At 47.3% G+C, this 22,274-nt stretch overlaps 4 protein-coding genes and 2 non-coding genes across 14 annotated transcripts; all 6 read right to left on the bottom strand.

The window, feature by feature from the left end:
• Positions 1-166: 166 nt before the first annotated feature.
• Positions 167-3,585, bottom strand: ikbip (IKBKB interacting protein). Of its 2 annotated transcripts, XM_052055897.1 has the most exons (4): positions 3,010-3,585; positions 2,827-2,944; positions 830-1,051; positions 167-767 (listed from the first exon to the last, which is right to left on the bottom strand). In XM_052055897.1, the coding sequence occupies exons 1-4, from the start codon at positions 3,195-3,197 to the stop codon at positions 207-209; spliced, it is 1,089 nt and encodes a 362-aa protein (XP_051911857.1). In that variant the 5' UTR covers positions 3,198-3,585; the 3' UTR covers positions 167-206. The 2 variants fall into 2 exon arrangements, with proteins under 2 accessions (XP_051911857.1, XP_051911856.1); XM_052055896.1 differs by lacking the exons at positions 167-767; positions 830-1,051 and adding an exon at positions 1,483-2,427.
• A 967-nt stretch (positions 3,586-4,552) lies between these two features.
• arfgap3 (ADP-ribosylation factor GTPase activating protein 3) lies at positions 4,553-8,487 on the bottom strand. Of its 2 annotated transcripts, none has more exons than XM_052055893.1 (16): positions 8,288-8,487; positions 7,706-7,824; positions 7,383-7,455; positions 7,184-7,315; positions 7,030-7,110; positions 6,878-6,950; positions 6,737-6,796; positions 6,537-6,583; positions 6,314-6,459; positions 6,100-6,231; positions 5,834-5,983; positions 5,651-5,764; positions 5,455-5,581; positions 5,154-5,241; positions 4,947-5,071; positions 4,553-4,851 (listed from the first exon to the last, which is right to left on the bottom strand). In XM_052055893.1, the coding sequence occupies exons 1-16, from the start codon at positions 8,354-8,356 to the stop codon at positions 4,834-4,836; spliced, it is 1,554 nt and encodes a 517-aa protein (XP_051911853.1). In that variant the 5' UTR covers positions 8,357-8,487; the 3' UTR covers positions 4,553-4,833. The 2 variants fall into 2 exon arrangements, with proteins under 2 accessions (XP_051911853.1, XP_051911854.1); XM_052055894.1 differs by having other exon boundaries at positions 5,651-5,713.
• Positions 8,488-8,664: 177 nt separating this feature from the next.
• On the bottom strand, positions 8,665-17,461 carry pacsin2 (protein kinase C and casein kinase substrate in neurons 2). 6 transcript variants are annotated; one of them, XM_052056059.1, is made up of 12 exons: positions 17,293-17,461; positions 15,066-15,140; positions 14,801-14,957; positions 14,475-14,710; positions 14,075-14,230; positions 13,828-14,003; positions 13,620-13,740; positions 13,336-13,383; positions 12,729-12,862; positions 11,243-11,434; positions 10,022-10,203; positions 8,665-9,955 (listed from the first exon to the last, which is right to left on the bottom strand). In XM_052056059.1, the coding sequence occupies exons 2-12, from the start codon at positions 15,120-15,122 to the stop codon at positions 9,846-9,848; spliced, it is 1,569 nt and encodes a 522-aa protein (XP_051912019.1). In that variant the 5' UTR covers positions 15,123-15,140; positions 17,293-17,461; the 3' UTR covers positions 8,665-9,845. The 6 variants fall into 6 exon arrangements, with proteins under 6 accessions (XP_051912019.1, XP_051912020.1, XP_051912023.1 ...); XM_052056060.1 differs by having other exon boundaries at positions 11,243-11,401; XM_052056063.1 differs by lacking the exon at positions 11,243-11,434.
• Positions 17,462-18,289: 828 nt separating this feature from the next.
• Positions 18,290-21,974, bottom strand: ttll1 (tubulin tyrosine ligase-like family, member 1). 2 transcript variants are annotated; one of them, XM_052056066.1, is made up of 10 exons: positions 21,715-21,974; positions 21,518-21,665; positions 21,006-21,214; positions 20,751-20,931; positions 20,554-20,691; positions 20,363-20,471; positions 20,144-20,287; positions 19,971-20,057; positions 19,002-19,165; positions 18,290-18,575 (listed from the first exon to the last, which is right to left on the bottom strand). In XM_052056066.1, the coding sequence occupies exons 2-10, from the start codon at positions 21,628-21,630 to the stop codon at positions 18,455-18,457; spliced, it is 1,266 nt and encodes a 421-aa protein (XP_051912026.1). In that variant the 5' UTR covers positions 21,631-21,665; positions 21,715-21,974; the 3' UTR covers positions 18,290-18,454. The 2 variants fall into 2 exon arrangements, with proteins under 2 accessions (XP_051912026.1, XP_051912025.1); XM_052056065.1 differs by having other exon boundaries at positions 21,518-21,641; positions 21,715-21,973.
• trnay-gua (transfer RNA tyrosine (anticodon GUA)) lies at positions 18,785-18,871 on the bottom strand. Its single transcript is given in 2 exon segments — positions 18,785-18,820; positions 18,835-18,871. It is a non-coding gene; the product is annotated as a tRNA-Tyr (tRNA).
• trnay-gua (transfer RNA tyrosine (anticodon GUA)) lies at positions 19,588-19,674 on the bottom strand. The gene is given in 2 exon segments: positions 19,588-19,623; positions 19,638-19,674. It is a non-coding gene; the product is annotated as a tRNA-Tyr (tRNA).
• Positions 21,975-22,274: the final 300 nt, after the last annotated feature.

Raw genomic sequence — 22,274 nt, 5'->3', positions numbered from 1 at the left:
ACCGGGCCGCCCGCAAGGAAATTAGTTACAGGTAAATTATTAAGTTCATTAATTATTCAATAATTCTATCATTCTATCAGTCTAATCGCATAATTTTCCCCCAGAGTCACTTTGATCTCGTCACCAAAGTTCAATCAACGTTGTTAGCATAAAACAAAGGAAAAGCTGAAGTCATTTGCTTTATTCTCTCAAATGACGTCACGTGTTCATGTTGGCTGCTCCGTGTTGTGAGATTCCGACAAAACCGCCGCCCGTTCAGTCGCGACACTCACGTTCCGCTCTTCGGCCGACGCGAGCTCGTCCAGCGCGCGTCTGAGCTCGGCGATCTCCTCCTCCCTCTTGCCGAGCTCCTCGGCCAGGCTCCCCACGCGGAAAGTGAGGTCGTCCAGCCGAGGCTGCAGCGCCCCGAAGTCCCTCCGGATGGCGCCCACTTTGGGCTTGAGGTCCGCCGCGAAGCTCACCGTGCGGATGAGGCGAGCCCGGCCGCCCTCCAGCTCCCGCAGCCGCTCCGACGCGCTGCGATCGGCGGCGTCCAGTTCGGGGAGGCGCCGGCGCAGCCGCTCCAAGGCCTGCGCGTTGCGTTCGGATGCAGCGCGGAGGTCGGAGACGCGTTCAATGCTGCCGGCCAGCACGTCGCCGATGCGCCCCACCATGGAGCGCTCGGCCCGCGACGCCTGCCCCTCCAGCTCCGACACCTGGGTCAGGAGAGAGTCCAGCTCCGAGCGCAGGCCGTCCATACGCCGGACGTCCGTCCTCACAGACGCCACCTATTGGTGGGGGTGTGAACTGTAAAGTGACCGCAGGAAGTACGGCGGGGAATCAAACGCACCTTGTTAGCAAAGTCCACCGTGACGGCGGAGGTGCGCGCTTCAATCTGGTCCACGGCGCCGCTCAGCGCGGCCACGCCGGACCGCAGCTCCGACCGCTCGTTGCTCAGTCGGGACTCCCACTCCTTCAACTGGCCCACGTCTCGCTCCAGGCTCTCCAGCTGAGCCCGCGCAGCCTGCTGGCGAGCGCCCACGTCGTCCAGTGTCAGGTGCGCACTTGCGCACTGCAATAAAGAACATGATCATGTCAGGAATGGCATTCTTTTTTTTTTTTTCTTCTGTATTTAGAGTTTCAATTTCTTTTGAGAATTACTTCAAGATTAGATTTTACAAGTATACATTTTAAAAATAATCACACGTGTGATAATAATTACACATCTCCGTTATCTTCAAGTGTAAACATAAAACACTCCAAATCCAATGAAGCTTATTTTTGAATTTATTGGTAAAACTTCCAACCACGTGTCACGCCTGCAAATGACCGGCACCAGTCCAGCTACGCAACTTAACGCGGAATAAATTGTTTAAAAAATATATATATTTTTTTTTAATAAAATAAAATATAAATATATTTTATTTAAAAAAATATATAATTTTTTTAATTGAAAAAAAAAATATATATATATATATATATATATATATATATATATATATATTTTTTTTTTTTTTTTTAACTCAGAAAATAAATCCAAAAATGTGAAACCAGGGCCCAGTCTTTCCCCCAGCTGCAGTGACATCATTGTGCGACATCCTCTTGAGGCGTTCCGTCTGGCTCTTCCCACTCTTCATCGGGCTCTTCCTCCTCTCCCTCCTCATTTGTCTGCTCCCCCCTGAGCACCATTGTGAGCTCGTGCACGGCCTCGCGCACCACCGCCAGCTCGCTCTTCATCTTGAGGATGGTGCCGCGTGCCTGCAGGGCATCCATTTCCTGCCGCATGGCGAGGATCCTGTTGAGCGACTTCAGCATGTTGTCCTCGGCCGAGAACACCTGCAGCGTCACTTCCTCCATGCGCCTCTCTGCGCCGCTGAGGTCTGCGCCCAGCTTCACGATGGAGCGCAGCGCCTCCTCCACGTGGGGGAGCTGCTCCTCGCACTCCTTGGCCCGGGGCAGGTGCTCCTGCAGCTGGGTGCTAAGCTCCGCCTCCTGGCGCGCCAGTTTCTGGATGTCCCGGTCCATTTTGTGGATCTGCTGGGTGTTCCAGTCCAGCTGCGCCTGAGCCCGCTTGGCGTCATCCTCCTCGGCGCGCTCCATAGCTCGGGCGTTCCTCCTGGTGCTGTCCTCCAGCTCCTCCAGCTTCTCCGCCAGCGACCTGGCCCGCCGCTCGGCCTCGTTCACCCGCTCCGTGGCGCCGGCGTGGGCTTCCCGGGACTCGGCCTTGAGTGAGGCCAGCTCGGAGGAAGCGGCGGCGAGGCGCTCCCGCCACGTCTCCGTCACGTTGAGGAAGCGAGCATTGACCGCCTGCAGGTCGCCGGACGCCGAACTGTCCTCTGATTGCAGCGTCGCCACGGCGACGCGCAGCGCCGAGACATCCCGCCGGAGCCCGCTCTCCGAAGAGACGGCGGAGAGGACCGCCCGGAGGTCGTCCTCGGAGGCGGCGAGCTGCAGCCGCAACACAAAACAGGAGGGGGCTGTATCTCAGGGAGAGCTCAAGCCAGGAATCCATAGAATTGTTCGTCGGGAGGGTGCCAAAAGGGCAATTGGCGCAGAGGTCGGGTACCTAGATGGGTTTGGTCTGAAATTGTTTGCTAGGAAGCATATCCAAAATCCAAATGAACAAATCCGACCAATCATGAGACAACATTGTGTCTAGCGCCCCACTTTGAGCTTGTGTAGTCACATCCCAATGTAAAGGTGTCAAAAACTCTCATGTCCGGATGACCCCCCTTTGAGTTATTTGTTGGCGTTTTTCCAACCATTCTTATTATTTCTATAGAGCGTCAATTACTCGATGGCATGTTACACATTTTAGTACTTTTGAATTAAAAAAACAAAACTTACCTTTTGGGTGACCCTCTCTACTTGCTCCTCGATCAGGGACAAACTTGAGGTCTTTCTGTACAAGAGTGCGAATTGTTCCTCCATTTGGGAGAACCTCGTATTCTGCTGCAGCACCATCCTAAAACGAAATGTAAAAAATGACAGAATGAGCAAATACAGTGCACACCAGCGGTTGGAACTTACCAGCTGAGTGCAGCGCAGACCGCAAGCGAAAGTAGGCACATGAGGAATTTAAGGTCCAAAGTCGAAGTTTTGGGAGGCGTGCCGACACGTTCACGATTCACTTTGGTGTCCTCGTCTTGTTTGTTTGCAGGATCAGCTGCGACATGATCACTTTGCTTTTTCTTTCTTTGCTTCAACTCGCCAGGCATTTCTACACACTTTGAAAACGGGCACAAAAATATCAGCAGGAAAGACGAAAACTAAAAAAAAAATTATTTAAAATAGAACACCCGAGTCCTCGAAACGTTCATAATACAAATATAAAAGTGGGATTTAAAATCACTCCTTGCAAGTCGATTCCTCCATTTCCTTTCACCCTACGGCGCTTGAGTGAAGCTGCATTCACGTACCTCGAGTAAATTCCACTCTTTAAAGCGGCCATTCGGGAAATATAAAACGTTTAAAGTTGTTGCCAATTCACACACTTAAGCTACTGTCAAAATCTCATCCTATGAACGGCAGTCAGCGAAGGAGCAGTTTCTGAAGAAAAAAACCCGTTTAATGCTCGAATGTTTCCGCTAGTTCAATTTCCCCACTCCAACGAAAGACCCGTGAACGCGTCACTGGGCCACGTAAGCGGTTGCCAGAATAAATGGGCTTTTCATACTAAATTCCTAGCAAAAAAAGCAATCATTCACGAATTAAAATAAATGAACAATTACAGTTCGAGTTTAAATGCAAACATTTTTTATTTTATATGTTGCCAAAAACATTCGTCAACAATGTGATTGCCAGTAGGTTGTGTATGTAATTATATTCGCACTTTTTTACTTTACTTACTTTTTTACAGCACTTCATGTATCAGCTATTCCGGTATTGATAATCTGATACACTTCTCATTAACGTCAGTTGGCAAACTTTAAAGTACATTCAAGCAAAAGCTGCAAATTTTGGTCAAACGCAAAAAAAAAAGGTAACTATATTTCTCCACAGTAAAGCATTCTAGTCAGATAACTGATGGATGGCATTTTCGAATGACATACAGTACACAAGTATTTTGTAGATACGACTCCTAGCATGAACACCTTTTGCAGCACATTAAGGTCTCGTGTGTCAAGAAAATAATATCTCTAGCTCGAATACATAAACGAAAACAACAAGAGTGGCGCAGTCTGCCTAGATACACGCCCAAATTAAAGATATGCGATGTCTTAAAGTGACAAAAATGGACTCAAAGCAAACACAAAATCAACAGCAAATCTTGAAAAACTGTATTTAAATTGTCTAATTATTCAAAGAAAAAAAACACATCTCACTTTATAGTGCAAAACTGCAGCAGTTCCAGTCAAGCAATAAGCACACTTCATAGCTTTTAAATCTTTTTTTTTTGTGCATTTTTGGGTAAAAAAAAAAAAAAAGATACTTCTTGTATCCATTTGATATTTTTGCATTTGCAGCCAAGCAAAGCGGCACATTTCAAGACTGATGTGTTCATCATTCATAAAGAGCTATTAGAACAAGCTTGAGATGAACTGACAAGGCCACACAATATGCTTAAGAGCACTTTGGGCAACAAAAGGACACTTTCTTTTTTTTTTTACCCAGAACCTTCATAACATTGGCTCCATATGTTGCTAATCTAGCTACAAACCAAAGTGGAACTTATTCACAAACGTCCGCCTTTACAAAGCTAAAAAAATAACGCTACTGTCTTTGTAAAGCCTCTTTTGTTGATGTGAACGTTGTGTCCAAAGTGCCGCTCTATGTACAAAAAAGATGTCACCTTGGACTTTTTGTGTCTACTTCCCATCATGTTGTGACAAGTTTATCGCAGTGATTCATCCTTCAGTTGTTGTAGTGGTCCTAAAAAAAAAAGAACAGAAAAAAAAGCTCACAAAAACATTTAATGTGACATTTAAGGAAGAGGAAAAATGCATTTGGCGATGACGAGTGAGGACCTGGATAGTGGTGACGACGCCGCTGGCCATGACCGAGAGCTTTCCGGCGACGCTGCGCACTCCCATTTTCAGCTGAGACATGTCGGGAGCGCTTGGCAGCACGTTGGTCAGGCGGTACGAGCTGGCTGCAACAGGAAAAAGCCAAAACGCCACAACTCGCGTGATTACGGCGCGCATGTCATCACAAACGAGGCCAAGAACACTTACCGGCCTGCTTCTTCTGATCGTCAAACAAGTCGGCGGAACTTATGGCAGAACTCCCCGCAAGTCTCTCCAGCCGTGATCTGGCTTCGTACTGCCAACAACGAGCTCAATTTTTTTTAACCGAAAAAGGTCTGCCAAATCAACAACCCCGAGGCTATTTTAGCCAACCGTAAAACACACTAATAAATCACAGGGTGTCATTTGCATGCCAAAGCAATAGATGGCGCTACTACCCAATTCTAAAGCCATTTTAGCCAATCAGAGGGCCTGAAGCGAGTCATTTTGGCTGACGAAAAACGTGTACCTCTGTGCCGTCTTGCTTTCCAAAGTACATATCCGAAGAGATGGCTTTGACGTCCTGGCCGAACTTCTTGCGAGCTTCTCCCGTGTCGACGACGGGTGCCATGTCTGATTTTCTGCGTGGGGCGGGCCTAGAAGCAGAATTTGTCTTCACGCTCGATCATCACGACAGATGGTAAACGGAGTCTGAATGTCCTCACCTGTCATCTAGCGAGGTGATGGCGGACGTCAAGAAGAAGTCCGGTTCGGCTTTCTTGCTCCATCTGGAGGAGAAAAGGTCAGAAGAGTCGTTTTGGTCGTAACGGGACAGGATCCTGAAACGGTTTTTAAAAAAGTGTTGGCGTGTAAAATATGAAACACAAACACTTTTATTCTTATCCTACCCGGTGCTGAAGCTTCCCTCGTCATCGTCGTCGTTGCCGCCGCCGCCGTCGTCGTCTTCCCCGAAACGCGTCAATTTGCCAGTCCTGGCCGCCAGGGGGCGTTCCTGCTGGATGATGTGCATGTCGGACGTCACCGAGTGAGACACTCCACTAGGGGGCAAAAGAAACAAGTCAACTGAACTATTATTTACAGAGCCCTTGAAAAACAACCATTGCTAGCGTTCAAAGCGCTACATGCAGAGTCGGACGCCGCCGCTCTCGCGCACCTCCTGACGCTGAGCCCCATTCCCAGTCTCTCCGCTTGCTCGCGCTTCTTCCCGTCCAGATTCTTCAGCTTCTGCTCGTCCTTTTTCCTCTGCTGCTCCAGATCTTGGTAGGCCAGACGCATGGACGGAGCACTGCCGACGGGCGCATCATTGGATATATTAAACACTGACACCCGACACAACATTAGGCACACAATCCCAAGAGTATCCTCACATGGACTCCGCGGTTTTCGCGTTGTTCTGCTTGCCGTCCTCTCCCTTCTCTCGGAGCTTGTCTGCAGCTTGCGCTTTCTTCTCCAACTCGTTGAAGCTGTGACCGCTTACCTTATGAGCGCCCAGGCCGCCTTTCTTGGCGGCCATCTGCCGGCACGAAACGCGCAAACATGCGTCACAAAAAGTCAGGCAATAAAAGACACGGGAGCCGTCTGCGGATGTACCGATTTCTTGGTGGCGCCGGGCTTCTTCTTGAGAAGGGACAACGGTTCTGGAAGAACAGGACAATGTTGCATCATGCAGTGACGTACAGCTGGAGCTAGACCAAATATTTTCCTAGTCGATTATGTAACCATTAATAAATCGGGGGGAAAAAATGATTTGCAATTAGTAATCTGAGTCCAGAGTTGACGGTCGCACAAACCTGGATTGGCCTTCGGGGAAGCACTCAGCATGTCAACACTCGGGCCGTCCTCCGCGTCGCCTGACAGTTAAACGCAAAGTCACGACACGCATACACAGACATACACATAATCACATCCATCATGAGACAAATCTGCCGTACCGTCTTCCTCTTTGCCTTGCGTCTCCGAGGCCACACAGCTGAGGCTCATCTTGGCCATATCTTCCGGAACTTCCTGCTCACCGAGCACATAACCACTTAGCGAAGTGTTGCTTTGATTCTAAACACCGCGACAATGGTTCAGGTCGTGCTACCTGTGAATGGAGGCTGAAGAAATCAACGTGCTTCTCCTCCGGCGACGCGCACGACGCAGCACCCTGACTGTCCAACCAAAGCTGCGAAGACGGAATGTGCCAATCACGAGATGACGACATGGCGGTATCGCTTGACAGACAAAATTATTGTTACCTCGGTGCCATGGGTTCTGGTGGCGTACGTGGCTTGCGTCTTGACCTTCTCTCTGTACAGCTGAGCGGCCCGGCTGTTGTATTTCACGTTGGCGGCGCTGGCCGTGCTGCCGTGCTGGTTGAAGAACGACACCTAGACAGGAAGTGATATCAGTACGGCGCCGTTTTTGGGCCCCGCCTTGGTGCGTGCCTCTGCTCACCGCGCTGGCGTTGCCGCCCACTTGCATGCATCTCAGCTGGTACCATGTCCAGTTAAAATCCAGCTCCGTGGACCTGTTGGTACAAAAAAAGAGAAAACGGATGTCAGCAGGAGGAGGACCAGCATTGGTCATCTTAAACCTCTTGAGGAAAATAAACTCAAATAACAGTCGGTGACCCTTGACTGAAACTATTAGAATTTAGAAGTTCAACTGGAACGTCTTGATTCAAACCATAACAAATGACAACATTATAAGAAGGCAGCCATTGGAAAGTACAAAGCTATTTGTGTACAACGCTGTGCAGTACACCGACTCGTACTTACCTGATGAAGGACAAGTGCACCCCCAGAGACCTGTGTGTTCCCGAACAGTCTATACACAGGAACACGCCGTAGGTGATGCTGGCCCAACTGGGATTTTTAGCCGAGCAGTCAAAACATGCCTGGAAATGAAAACACAATGTCTTGAAAGTACCGAATTGAAATGGACTTTTGATACAGCACATCAACACGAGTAAACGCTAAGCTAAGAGGTGACAGCTGTTGCTCACATTTGATCACACACATTCGAAACGACCAGTAAGCAAACGTACAACAAAAAAAAATGTTGTTTGTTTTTTTGTGTTGGGAACCTTGAGAACGACACACAAATAAAAACGATAATCAGCTGTCAACATATAAGCTAACGAAGTTCGACTTTCAACCACAGAGCACAGCTGCTAACTAATTACTCCTAACAAAGTTAGTTTGAAGTGCAAATTCTCAGTAGATATATCGAAGAAAAACAAACATAATCGCAGGCTAGTTATTTTGTCACGTCTTGCTAACTTTGATGTTAGCCGTGGCGATTCTCGAACTGCGACGTGTCAGGCGTTAACTTCCTTGTTACGAGGCAGGAAGTCTTACCTTATTCGTGGGAATGGAGCGAAGCCGCTTGAAAATGGCACAAATGTCTTGCTTGCTGGGTTCCGCCATGATTCTTTACACGCGTGTGAGGTCACAAGACTGCGAGAAATTAATTGGAAACGTGATTATGTTGAATTCTATCCGAAGTGACACGTACATTTTAGGAGGGGGGAAAAACAACCTAGGTCGCCTGTGATTGGTTGAAAATGACACGTGGCTGTGTTGTTTTGCAATGCTTTATGGGTAATGGAGTTTGTAAAGCTAACTTGAGATTCATCAGTTACGCTTTATTAATACTTCATTTAAAAGAGTTAAACAGTCACTTGAATTAAAAATGTGTTTAAGAATCACGCAAAAATGTATAAAAGTCAACTCAGTACTGCAATAAATTCATTTATTATATCGTGTCGGACAACATTTACAAACATGAACTGTGCAAATGACAAAGTGTGTGCCCTAAAAACTTGGCAAAACTTGGAATTCATCGTTGCTGCATTTGAAGGCATCAGGGTTAGCTTTTTTTGTTGTTGTTTTTTTTCACAAAATCATGGATACACAAAGCAAATAAAGAATGTCTCCCAAAGACAAAGTTGTCATCATAACAGATAATAATAATAATAATAATATTAAAAACATATCTGTAAAAGGTTTTGAAATTAGGTATCATATCAGTAATGATTCACGTAGTAGCCTACTAATTGTTTGAATTTGGCCCCATGTCAAAAAGGGAAAAAAATAAACACACGGGTAAGAAGGGAAAACAACACAAAACATTCCATTTTTGGACAAACTGATTCTTAATCAGAGCATTGAAAGAGAACAAAAAGGACTGCAGAGTATCATAAATTAATAATTATCAACTTCCGACCATTCCAAAGCTTAATTTGTGTCATTAACATGCGCCTATACAATACCATGTTTCGCTGCGGTTGTATGGCCTTAAAATCAAACAAACAAAAAAATATCTTCCATTCTTGGAACTGATGTGGCGCTTCAAGCCTTGTCGGATTATTCAGTGTTGAATAAAGTAGCAAAAATAACAATAACAAGAAGCAGAAGAAGAATACAATCTATCATAGAATCAAAAGTAGAGAGGATTGTATGTAATTAGGTCAGTGGTTAAATGTACAACAACAGCAAAGACTTGGTGGACAGGTCATAAACAAAAATACAATCAGCGAGTTTACATTCAAGTGCAGTGCCAAAGGAAACCGCCACCCCGAAGTGAACCACACGAGGGCGCCACTGGACAAAACTCAAGTCGCGTGAACTGCGCCCCCCTCCCTCCCCTTATCTCCCTTTATTACCAAAGTCCATTGCGTGTGTAATGACACATTTCATCAGGCCCAGTGTTAACTGCGTTTAACTTGATGAGCGTGAGCAATTATTTGTAACAGTGTCAAAAAGTGTCTTTTAATGCCAAAATGACGTGATGCTCCATCTTGCGAAGGCCTAACGAGGTCATTTGGGCGAGTCCTTCTCTTGTTCTCTAACAAAGACACGGTACACATTTGCGAGAAAGCCGCCTTGAGCCTCTTTTACTCACTTGCGGTCATCACTAAATGTCCTCCACGTAGTTGGCGGGATAGAGGCCGACCTGGCCGTCCTTGAGTCGACCTTTACACCAGCCCTGGTCGTCCTCCTCGCCGATTTTGGTCAACTCGTCGCCTTGGAGGAACAAAGACCAGATCAAGTTGGGTATTTTGGAGTCGACAGACAGTTGTTCCCACGTACCCGCTTTGAAGGTCAGCTCGTCCTGTTCTTGACCCTCGTAGTCGTACAGCGCCCGGACGGGCACCGACACCACCGGCGAGGCCGGCTCATCCTCAAACGGGTTGCCGTCGCCATTTGCAGCGAAGGGGTTGGCGTTCGTGTCCTCGTCCGACCAGTCCGGGGTCCTCTCCATGCTGCTGACGCTGGGCACACGATATGGAAGATCGCCGTTTAGACAAAAAAAGATGTGATGGCATTAAGCCATCGTGGTGAATCCCCCCATGTATCCACTGTGCTGCTTTTGCAAGAGGAAATCATCCATGCTCGACACGGAGCAAAGTGACAAAAGTGTCGGACGACGAGACAAATCAGGCAGGTGGAAACAAAGGCGCAAGCAGATCACAAAAGTGGCGGTGTGATTGGAGCCGGCGGAAACTTTTGGGCAACCGCCACCGGATACGCCCGCCAACATTCGAAACAAAACAGCGAGTCAATAAATCAAAAACAAGGAATTGTTTACGGTCAGATCTGTTTCCAGGTGCGAAAATAGGTGAAAGCCATTTTATTTCTATTTTTTAATCATGAGTTTTAAATTGACCATCCCACGCTTTGGAGTCTCATTTTGACCACTTATTCCTGCAATAACACAAAATGGCCGCCGCAGTGTCAGATCTGACCGTAAGCTAAGGCAACGTTCATCCTGCAGGCAAATGCGACCCATTTCTTTGCTCATACATGACCGGATCTAATTTTTTTCATGACACTCTGAAAAGCTCTTTTTTTCCCCAAATCCGGCCAGTATGTCATCCTTAGTCTGATTTACACTATATCCGATTTTTTGGGGGGCAATATGAGCGTCCGGCGCATCAAATGAGGGGTTCAAAAAGCCTCACCTCATTTCCCCCCAAAAAATTTCTCCTAGACAGGAAATGAACCTCTGTAAACATGACATCATATCGTCTTCTGCGCATGCGGGTCACTGCGAGGGCGCATTTGGTTTACGACCTGTAGTCTGAACGTAGCCTAAGAGACAATAGCGGCACTGTAACGTTCTGCCAGGCCTGTTAGGAACCAATGACACACACACACAAACACACACACAGACGTAACCGGGCCGTGTTGTTGTGCGGCATAGTGGGTTACTGTGCACAGCGCCACCTGCGAAAGGATGCAAAGACGGAAGGAGCCAGCAGAGTCCCTTGACCCCCCCACAAAAATAAAAGTGCAGGTGCATCCACCGACATTTTCACTTCCTCCTTTTCGCCACTGATGTGGTTGAGTGCGGGCGGCGTCTCCTCCACCACCTCCACCTGCACTTCCTGCTCCTCTTCGTCTTCGTCGTCGTCGTCCTCGTCAAACGGGTTGGAGCCCGCCGGCGCCGCTTTCGCAGGCACACTCGGGCTAATGGTGCGGGACACAGTGAGAGAGTGGATGCTGAGCAAGCCACACACACACACATTCCTGCACTTGTGGCACAGTGAGGACCGAGTAAAAAGGCCTACAAAGCGAGGACCACCCTTTCTGCTTGACAAAGAAATGAACACACACACACACACACCCACACATGCACACACACACACACACATGCGCATGCGATGATGACTGTTTTCCACTGGGAAAGCTCTCGCCTTACCCCCGTGACTCACTGACCATTGCAGAAAGCCCCCCAAAATGGACGTCCAATTGCAACCCAGCATCGCCTGACCGGGTGCGGGGAAGCCGCCTCATCCTTTCCGCCACTATCCAAGCAAGCTGAACACTACTACTACTACTCTTCAGAATTAACTGCAACTCTTTGGCGTTGTGCTGCCCGGGACCATGAAATAAAATGAGAACTAAGGTGCCGATGATTGTGATCACTTTTGAGTGTGTATGGCTTTAAAGCTGTCCGAAGAAATTTTGTTTGGTGGCGTAACGAAAATTGCAAGTCACAGTTCTACTTTCGTCCTGTAGGTGTCAGTGGTGCACTTCAAGTGTAGCAATCATTAAAAAAAAACAAAAAGGCATTTCTGCCATCTGCGAATGAACCCTGCAATATTTTTCACGTTGTCGTTTATCTGTCATGAAGGAATGGAAATAAACGGGCTCAAATGTGGAAAAGCGAGGACACCGACCGGCATGTAACTACAACCACAACAGTCGTCTTTGTGCAGGCGCACTCGAGTGAATCCTGCCAAGTTATCCCATCAACACGGCTCCTCCAAAAATGTAACTTTGCTCTTGTTGCAGTCAACAAAGCCGACTAGTCGTGTCTTCTTCTCGGATACAAACGAAATCTAGAGGGCAAATGTTTCATTGCTTCCCGTGGCTGGCACATTCCTCACGTTAACTCCTCTCGCGCGCTTAGGAAATCCGACACTTGAGCACGAGCCGAGTTCGGTTTTTTTTCTCGTGCAGGTGTTTAAATTGAACATTCCGCCCGTCTTATCGTCGCGCAGCGCGCCACAGCGACATGTCCGCGCATTGGCGCGCGTTCAACTATGCACCGAAAGACGTCTTTCCCAACAAACTGCGACGGCGAGTGTTTCCAGTCGCTGGGGAAACAGCTGAACAAGCGCCGCGTCGCACCCCCGAGGAGCGCGTCTTACGTAACCGTTTGTACGCATTCCTGCACAGGATGTCGCCATGTATGGTTCAGAGATAAGCTCACGCGGCGCGCGGGGGGGGGGGGGCGGTAGTGTACAGGGAACAGCCATTAGGAAAAAAAAAAAAATGTTGCATCATGTACCTGCTGTTGTTGGTCTTGAGCGGCTGGACCGGCTGGTCGGCTCCGGTTTGACTGATACCCGTCAGTGTGACGCCTTCGGAGGGCTTCTTCGTCCCCCGCCTGCTGAGGCTCCGGTTTAGGTCTATGGACCAGTCCTGTGACGCAGAAACACGGCTAAACGTCTTGTGCTGGAGGATCTTTCTGCAGGTCGACTTCTCAAAATAACGTGCTCATGAAGTGCAATGATGAGAACAAGCTAGCGCAGTGTACTCCAAACCAATAGGGGGCAGCATATTTTCTTTGGATGAGCACAAACGCAAACTCCAAGTAGTCTCCATATTATTGTACATTTCCTTCACCTGCTGAAAGCGAGGGAAAAAAATAAAATAAAGGAATCTTCCCGCCACCAACTCGGGAGTCTGGAGACCCTTTCACGCTGCCGCCGTCCCGGCAAATTTTCCGCATCAGCGCCACGGCAGTAGACGCGACAAAAACCCAGACGACTGCTGATCGTGTACTCCCAACACCTCACCATGCACACGAATCAAACGCCCTCCTCCCCGCCCCCCCATTTTTTTTTTCGTGGCCGCCCACGACACCAAGACCGGTCATCCCACGCGGCACTCACTACAATGGACCTTCTCTTAGAGGAGCGAACGTGGGACCAGTCCAAGTTCTGGAGGAGAGGGAAGGCAGGCGCACAACAGGATTAATGTGAACTAAGTGAAAAGCAGAAGACGCAAATCCAGATGGAGAAACCACCTGTGACCAGAGCCAGACTGCGTTGGAGGTTTTGGACTTTCTGGACCTGGATTTGCATCCTCCATCTGGCTAATCCTGTAAATTCCTGGACCATCGAGGTCTTTGCTTCCCCCTGCGGCCAAATATCCGAATTCAACAACAGCGTGTTACCTCAAATTGAGGCCAGTTCATTGGCATGCCGGGGCCGTGATTGGACCGGAACCATTTCAGGTCCTCCTCTGCGTCCGTGGCGTTGATCGTGTCTTCCAGCGTGTGGTAGATGGTCTGGAACCTATTTAGAAGCATGTTTGTTAGGTTTTTTTTTTCTGGGGGACAGGGGGAGCAAAAAAAATGGAGTGCGGCCGCGCGGAGAGCTGACTTGTGATTGGTGGAGAGGTCCAAGTGCTGCTTGACTTCCAGGAGGAGGTCCTTGAAAAAGCGAATGCGCTTGTCCTCAAACTGCTGCCACTGCTCAAACACCTGCTCCATGTTCTCCATGTACTGAGGCGTCAACTTGTCCAGCTCCTCCAGGGACTTTTCGTAGCGTTCCTTGGTCTGGAGAAGGAGCAAGTGGCCCGTTTATGGAAGGAGAGCTTGGAGTGGGGTCGGGGGGGTGGCTGGGGTACCTTGTGCGCCTCCTGCTGGCACTTCTCCACCTTCTCCTGGAGCTTCTTCTGCGCTTCGGGATTGTTGTTGCTCTCCAGCTTGCTGTTGGTCTCCCGGCTGGCCGCCAGCTTCTCCTCCTTGCAGGCGGAATGGTACAACTTCTTCATGGTCTCCACCTGGGAAATGGATTTGATGGGTTATGGAAATCCGAATCAAATTTTGGAAACAGCCTTCAGCTCCCCAGTGCCGGTCTGTCCTTCACCAGCGCTGTTAATAAGCCTCATTTCCTCCCAGAGTTCTGCCACTGGGGCCTCGACAAATCTCCATTGCGACAAATCTCGGAACGTTCAAAGCAGGGCCAGGATGTCCCCGCCCCCTCCCTTGTGACATCACACGCGCGCAACAGGAAACGGGGCGTACCTCTTTGAGCTTCTTGGCCCAGGGCTTCTGCGCCTTGCGGAAGCCGTCGTCGGCCTCCTTGGTCTCCTTGAAGCCGCCGATCATCTGCTTGTGATAGGCGTCGCGCTGCCAGTTCTTCAGCTTCTCGTAGTCTTCGGCCATCAGCGCCGCCTTCACCTCCATGTGCAGCTCGCTCACCTTCTCCGCCTCCGTGCACAGCGATGACCACGCCCGCTCCAGCATGCCGTACTGGGGGCCTGGCGCGGAAGGGAAAGCTTTTTATTTTCTTTTGACTTCAGTTGAACCCCCCCCCCACCCCCCCACCCCCCCCGCAATGACCAACAGACCTTTTTCTATGAGCTGCCTCCAGCGCTTGCCCCACTCGGTCAGCTGCTGCGCGTACGACTTCTCGATGCGCGCCCGCTCGTGGATGCAGCTCATGAGGTCGTTGCAGAGCCGGTTGCCGTCGTCCACGCGCTTCACCGTGCGCTTGTAGTTGCCCACCTGAAAACGGCGGGAAAATCTCAGCTGGGTGCCGTCTTTCACATTCAAGTGCGGGCCAGTCTATCCCGTCTGGGGGGTGGGGGGGGGGGGGGGGTGGTGCTTCCTCACCTCCCAGAAGCTGTCGCTGGACACGTCGATCATGGAGTCGTCGTAGGAGCCCGACATGGCTGCCGCACAAGTAGCCTGGACATACACAGGAGAACATTGTTGTTGTTTTTGTTTTTTTTTTTTTCAAACCAACTTGTAGCAAAAAGTGAACCGGGCTGTATTACTCTTTAAAATGCGCGCGGGAACGCTTGCGCTTGCTTCAAACCACAGACTTGTCTCTGTTTGCACCCCCACCCCCCGACCCCCCTTCTCTCCTGGTGTCCAAAGCCTCTCTTTATTCCTCACATGCACTCGTTCATCCTCACTGCAGCTGCCCTGCTCACATCCAAGACGTTTTTTTTTTCCAATTTTCCGCTTAATCCACAGTGTTGATAACAACTTGGGACAAAAAGTCTGCAATAGAAATCTGTGATTTGACACACACGTGGGAGCTGACCGTCTTTCCGGAGAGGATGCGTGTGTGTGTGTGTGTGTGTGGTGCTGGCTGGTCAGTGACCCGTGGTGCGCTGGCCAGCCTGCACAGTGGGTGTTATTGTGGCTACACGAACACCTCGTCAACACACACACACACACTCAACACACATAGATTCAAACACACAAAGAAAAGTGTTTGTTAAGGCCTTACTCTCTTCCTGCGGCCACATCAGACCTCATCAATGGCCGAGAGGAACCAAACGTGACTTGAGCCGCGAGTGTAAATATGGTTGTTGACTCAGCGAAGGTCTGAAGTCCAGAACCTCGCGAGGAAAATTCAACAGCGTGAGAAAACGCCACGGCGAAGGTCGGGCTGGGGTTGCACAGTTGTGAAATCCCATCAGTGCGGCACTTAAATTGAATTTGCGTCCAAAAACTGGCCGAATTCTACTTCATGGATTGCGGAGCTTAGCCATGACGTAATCAAACAAAACAATGACGGCCACTCGAGGCCCGGTGTCATAAGCCTGATGGAATTTTGGTGGACTAAGGACTCAACTAAGGACTCAAGATCCACCTGGGAACGCTGAATGAGTTCCCACGTTGGTGTTTGATATGAGAGTCTGATATTATCGGGCGATTAAAAAAAATAGAATAAAATAAAACACTTCAGTAGTGGTCCGTTGAGGCCCAATCAGACTTGATGTGAATATTGAAAGTCGATCTCAAAACAACAGCCACTGGGGATGACCAAAAAAAAAAAAAAACCTAAACTCAAATATCCAGAAGGGCAAGTTACGTAAGTAAACAAGAATAATAATTTTATCACAGCACAGTTAAGAGGAAGTGCTGTTTCCACTTCCGTCTTTTGTTGCACAAAAAGCTGAGCTGATCGGTTTGGAGATGTTGCTAAATCCCCAAAACACCGTAAAGTGCACGTTTCCATGACAGGGCAAGATTGTGACCTGGGTTAGTGGGCGTCCCTTTGCAGCGAACCCCCCTTTGCTACACAAAGCCATTTGTTCCGTGCAGGTTCAAGCATTTTCCACTGCACTCGCCAGAACTACAAAGAGCAAGAGAATGAAGGCGGAAACTCTGTGTGACATGGCAGCCGGGGGGAGACCAACAGGCTGGCCTTCTTTCCGAGGGAAGCCCCAGTATCTCCTGTGATGCGTTTAATGACCTTTTGGCACGTTAGATTCAGCTGATTTGGGTCCACTTTTTTAAGCTTTTCGACGCCAACACAGAGCACTTTCACTAAATTATTGTTCATATTTACCAGGAAAAGGGAAGTGATCTTGTACTACTGCTCGAATAAAGCAAAACAACACCACAAGGCTAACAAGATCCCAAATGTAAAAAGGAAGACCTCCAGACGTTGCATTGTTATTGTTGTACAGGTGTTCCCAATGTTTTGTCCGGTGAATGTCAAACAAATGGGGGGCCGGGGGGGGGGGGTAAATAACAGGACATGGAGCAGGAGATGAAGCTGCCCCGCCCTTCATCACTCCACACAACTTGTTTCACCCAATACTGATAACTTTATCATTGATTGAACACTGCGTTGTCTAACACCCGGGTTGATTCAACGTCATGTCTGTCAAGTTTTAACACTCGTAATGTCATCCAACTTCCGGGGATTATTTTTATGACTGACGTTTTCGCATAAGAGATTGGAATTTTGTGAAAGTGTCGCAACTCAACTTTCTGTCTCATTAGCCGTGCCCCACTCTATTCGCTGTTAGCAAATTAGCCACTGGCGTTTAAAGAAAAAGTCAAAACTAAGAAAATCCGCGTATCGCTGTCCTCTTACCTCTTACGGGTTCCCTCAAAGCAATGACTTTATGTCCGGCTGGCTGGTTAATTTCTCAGTCGTACTGCTTTCAAGAGTTTGTCTCTTTTTTAGGGGAGAAGCGGTCGTATCAGCGACCGACTGACTGACACCGTCGTCACTTGCCCCAAAATGTCTTATGACGCATCCGGTTATTATCGCTGTCCATTCCAAAATAAGACGAGTCACAACGCTCGTTGCGTTTTACCAGTGTATAACAGAGCAGTGGCTTTGCCGAAGCTTTACTCTGAAAGACTCAGGCTATCAAGAGACAGGTCTGTTATGGCGTCACATCCGCCCTGAAAGACTTGCAGGTCCTCAATAAGTTTCTATTGAATCATTGAAGTGTCAATATAGACACTTTTTAACCTTAACATTATTTTATGACGATATAAATACACTAGCTATTGAGTAATGAAGCAAATAACCGCACCCAACTGGCTAAACAAGCCTTTTTTCATCGTTTTACATATCGTCTAAACGACGGAATATCTGCTGTTTTTGTAAATCACTCTGAAGGACGAAAAAAGCATGTTGAATAATTTTATAAAGCAGGTGCATTCTCCGTGGGCAAACAAAATGACATTCCACAAGATAGTAGTCGGCAAATGAGGCACAATCCAACTTAAAAACAAATGAAAAATGCATTTCGTTTTACCAGTGTATAACAGAGCAGTGGCTTTGCCGAAGCTTTACTCTGAAAGACTCAGGCTATCAAGAGACAGGTCTGTTATGGCGTCACATCCGCCCTGAAAGACTTGCAGGTCCTCAATAAGTTTCTATTGAATCATTGAAGTGTCAATATAGACACTTTTTAACCTTAACATTATTTTATGACGATATAAATACACTAGCTATTGAGTAATGAAGCAAATAACCGCACCCAACTGGCTAAACAAGCCTTTTTTCATCGTTTTACATATCGTCTAAACGACGGAATATCTGCTGTTTTTGTAAATCACTCTGAAGGACGAAAAAAGCATGTTGAATAATTTTATAAAGCAGGTGCATTCTCCGTGGGCAAACAAAATGACATTCCACAAGATAGTAGTCGGCAAATGAGGCACAATCCAACTTAAAAACAAATGAAAAATGCATTTTTTTTCAGTCCAGGATGAGCAATGATGTTTAAAAAAAAAGTCCATCACTTCCAGGTAGCCGCAGCGGTGCGGATGGCACCGCTAGCCTTGGTGCCCTTTGACCCAAGCGATTGACCCGAGCGGGTCCGCAAGTCGGCGTCGCTCTGTGCCTGCTCTTCGTCGTACCTACACACAGGACATCGTTGAATGAGTGACCTTCGATAACTCAGTTGTAGAGGCCTAACTATAGTGATGATAACAAGTATTGTTGCTTCAAATCTGGCTCTAAGAAATCATTTTGATTGAAACCATGAAATTTTTTGATGGCCACGTTCAATGGTATGAAGCACAACTATGCAACAGGTTGAGTGGACTTGACACATTAAAAAAAAAACTCCTTCGAGCCGGATTTGAACCAGCGACCTAAGGATTTCTGTTAGCTCCTCTACAGTCCTCCGCTCTACCAACTGAGCTATCGAAGGTTGCGTATTAAGCCTCGCGATGCAGTTGAAAGTCATATTAGTCTATATAGGTCGTTGGCGCCCTCTGGTGGAAACGGGGCCTACGTCAACTCTGGTTCCACTGCAGCAACGAGGGATTTCGAGGACTCACAGAAGTTCATAGTTCCCCAGGGCGTCTCTCGGCGGACTTCGGTTCCAGCGGCTGTCCGGCATCTCACCATTGGGCGTGACAATGTTCAGGGTGTCGTTGATGAGGTTGTACTTGAGGATGCGGTCATTGGCCGTGCTGGATGTCAGTGAGGGCGATGCGTTGACCTGTAGACATATTTGCGTTTGCATATCTCAAGTGTACGAGAGTACACAAATACCAGTTAACCTCGAGTGGTTTGAGTGCACTAAAGCGGTTTCCACCATGAGCACATATGTGTTCACTGTTCAAACAAAGCTCTCCCTTTGGGGCATTTAAAAGAATGTCATGTGACTGTACAAGAATGGGCGGCATCTCTGGCCTCTGCACTGTATGCTTTGGAAAAACAAAGTATTATTGTAGCTTTGGTGATAAAGTCAGTCATAAAGATGGTGCTTTTTGCAGCATGTTCCATGTCTTTCTGATTTTTTTTCAGTTTTTTTTCAACTGTTTATGAAGAAATGCCATTTTTATTCACGTTTTTTATTTATATACGGTAATTGGACATGGTAAGATGATTGTGAATATTTAAAAACAAATAATAAAAAAATCCTTCGAGCCGGATTTGAACCAGCGACCTAAGGATTTCAGCGTGAGCCACTACAGTCCTCCGCTCTACCAACTGAGCTATCGAAGGTAATGACGTTTAGTGTGAACTTTACAGTTTAAATACATAAAGTTGTGCAAAGAAGCTAAACGCAAAAGCGCCCGTAAAAATAAATTTGCTACGCTGAGCTTGCTAATTCATTAGCATCAGTCCTCACAAACGAGGCGGACTTAAAAGAGACGTGTCAGCTTGGTCCCATTTTTTTTCAATTTTATTTTTATTTTTTATGGTTAACGATTTTGACGGTATTTATTTTTCATTGCTTCTTTTCCTCTCTGCAAAAATGAAAAAAAAATTATTTTTTTTTGCTTGAATGACCCACCTACCTCAATGAGCCACGGCTTGAGCTTGTCATCAATGATGATGTCATACCCATAACACTCAAAACAATGCTTGTCATTGTTCATCACAGGCTGGAAAAGAGAATTGTGTGCAAAACACATGAATGTGAAGACTTAGTTTCAAAAAACAAGTTCCACTTTCAGACACACACACTCACAGCCACAGCCTTTAAGGACTGCACCACAATCCAGTGGATCTGGTCAAAGAGGCGACTGGTCACCTCCTCTCCTCTTGTGCTCTCCAGGTACAAACGCAGGTTAGCCACAGTCCACTTCCCGCCGTGCACGTGGTTGTAGTCGTCCTGGGTGGATGGACAACATTGTACGACACGATTATTAATGATGTCAAATGATGTCCAATATATCCCAAGCCTTACGCCATGTTTCTGGATGGCCACGTTGGTGAGATGCACAAACATGTTATCCAGCTCGCTTGTACTTGGCGTATACTTCACCGTGCAGAACCTACAGAAACCGAGCTTGTACCTGACAATAAACATGACAAAAAGGAGTCACAAGATAAAGAGCATTCTTGCAAATAATGTGAATAGGGCGGATGGAGTCTTACATGTAGCATTTGAGTGGCCGATACGTGGTGACCAGCACGTACAGACGCAGGTCAAACTTTCTCCCACCGATCAGAAGGGGATTGTCGATGTATAAGGAGATGACGTAGGCCTCCTTGCCACTAGAGGGTGCCATGAACCTGCATCAAAAGGAATTTAGAATTGTGTAAAACATTAACATTGTTACATTGTAACGTACGTGGAGGTGCGACTGTCCCGCGACCACTTTTTGATCTGGGACAGTTTGTTGATGAGGAATATGCCTTTGCCCTGCGCCTTCCCGCACGGCTTCATGATCCACGTACTGGACGGATTCTTGCGGAACTCCTCCACAAAGAGATTATAATCCGCCGGGAGCATGAATGTCACTGGGACAAAATCTAAAGGAAAAAAAAAAGGAGTGAATAACAGCTTCTGAATGATGTTGGACGCTTCCTGCGCACGTTTATTTTACCGAGATGGATGTATTTCCCGTTGTCATCCTTCTCGGCCAGCATGCTGCTTTCCTTTTCCAGCTCCTTGCGGTAGCGCTTGATGTTTTTGATCATCAAGTCCTTCCGTGTCAGCTCGTAGTGGTTGGGAAAGTGGTTGACCATCTGCTCGTCAGTCAGACGGTAGCCCGTGTCCACGCTAAACACATTGCGGATGGTCTGGATACTCATCCTGTGGGGTTCGAAACATGTTGCAAAACAAGGGTCAATATTAATGAGAGCTGTTGCGATTTGTTGAGACATATGCATTTAACAAAGATAAATGTGTATCTGGGATTATTTGCATTGTATTGTATATTATATGCGTTGTCTTTATTTCTTGTATTATAGCTAACATCATGTTCTTTGTTTAATGCTGCAAACTACAGAAGTTGAAACCACAGCACCATTCATGCAGCTAAATTAGTTTTCGAAACGCAGTACTGTTCAAGCTGAAGCACAATAATAAATGATGAGAATTATTATTGTGAGTTACCAGTAAAAATTCCAGTCGTCATTTTCCGTCACTTGAATCCAGTCCCTCTTCTCAAAGTTGTTAATGAGCACTGACTTTTCAATATCCGTTACCCACTTCACCTTTCCGGCCATGTTCCCTCCCACTGAAAGAAAAAGGGAGGAAACAGCTAAAAATGACAAAATAAATAATTCATGTGATACTCAAGCTTGTCTCACCAGTCGATCAACGTGAGCAAAGAGCCAAGCATCAGTGGTGCTCTCTCAGATTTGCATCCTCCTTCCGGGACACCGCCCTCGCTCCTGCACGTCCCTGGTGCAGCTTCACCGTTCTGACATCGGCTCAGGTCTCGGTCACCCGGAAGCTCCAGTTATAGAAAGAAAAGCGACTCCATAATGATCGCAAGTTAGAGCCAGAAGAAGCTATTTATTGGTACGAGTGACGCTATCGGAGGGAGTGACGACATGAATTGCTCTTCATAATAAAAGCCAGGTGGAACCTTTTTTTTAATATGGTCGGAATATTTATGTTATCTGAATCCAAGCGGCTTCAAGAGAAGCGAGCGTGGCCTGAGGGTAGGATGTTTTTACCAGGATAACCTAGCAACCAAGGTCCAATGACTACTTCAGTCCATCTGCCGGCCGAAGTATAAACCTCTACTTCAAACAAAAACTCTCCAAAAATAATGCACAAACACTAAAGATAATTTCCAAATTAAAATGTAAATCAAACGCATTTTGAGGATGTAAATACTGTTATTTTTATTTTTCCGTGAAAA

This window comes from Hippocampus zosterae, chromosome 21 (assembly GCF_025434085.1).
Source record: "Hippocampus zosterae strain Florida chromosome 21, ASM2543408v3, whole genome shotgun sequence".
Taxonomy (NCBI): Eukaryota; Metazoa; Chordata; class Actinopteri; order Syngnathiformes; family Syngnathidae; genus Hippocampus; species Hippocampus zosterae.
The sequence above is the reverse complement of the archived record's forward strand: the minus strand, read 5'-3'. Positions and strand labels throughout refer to the sequence as shown.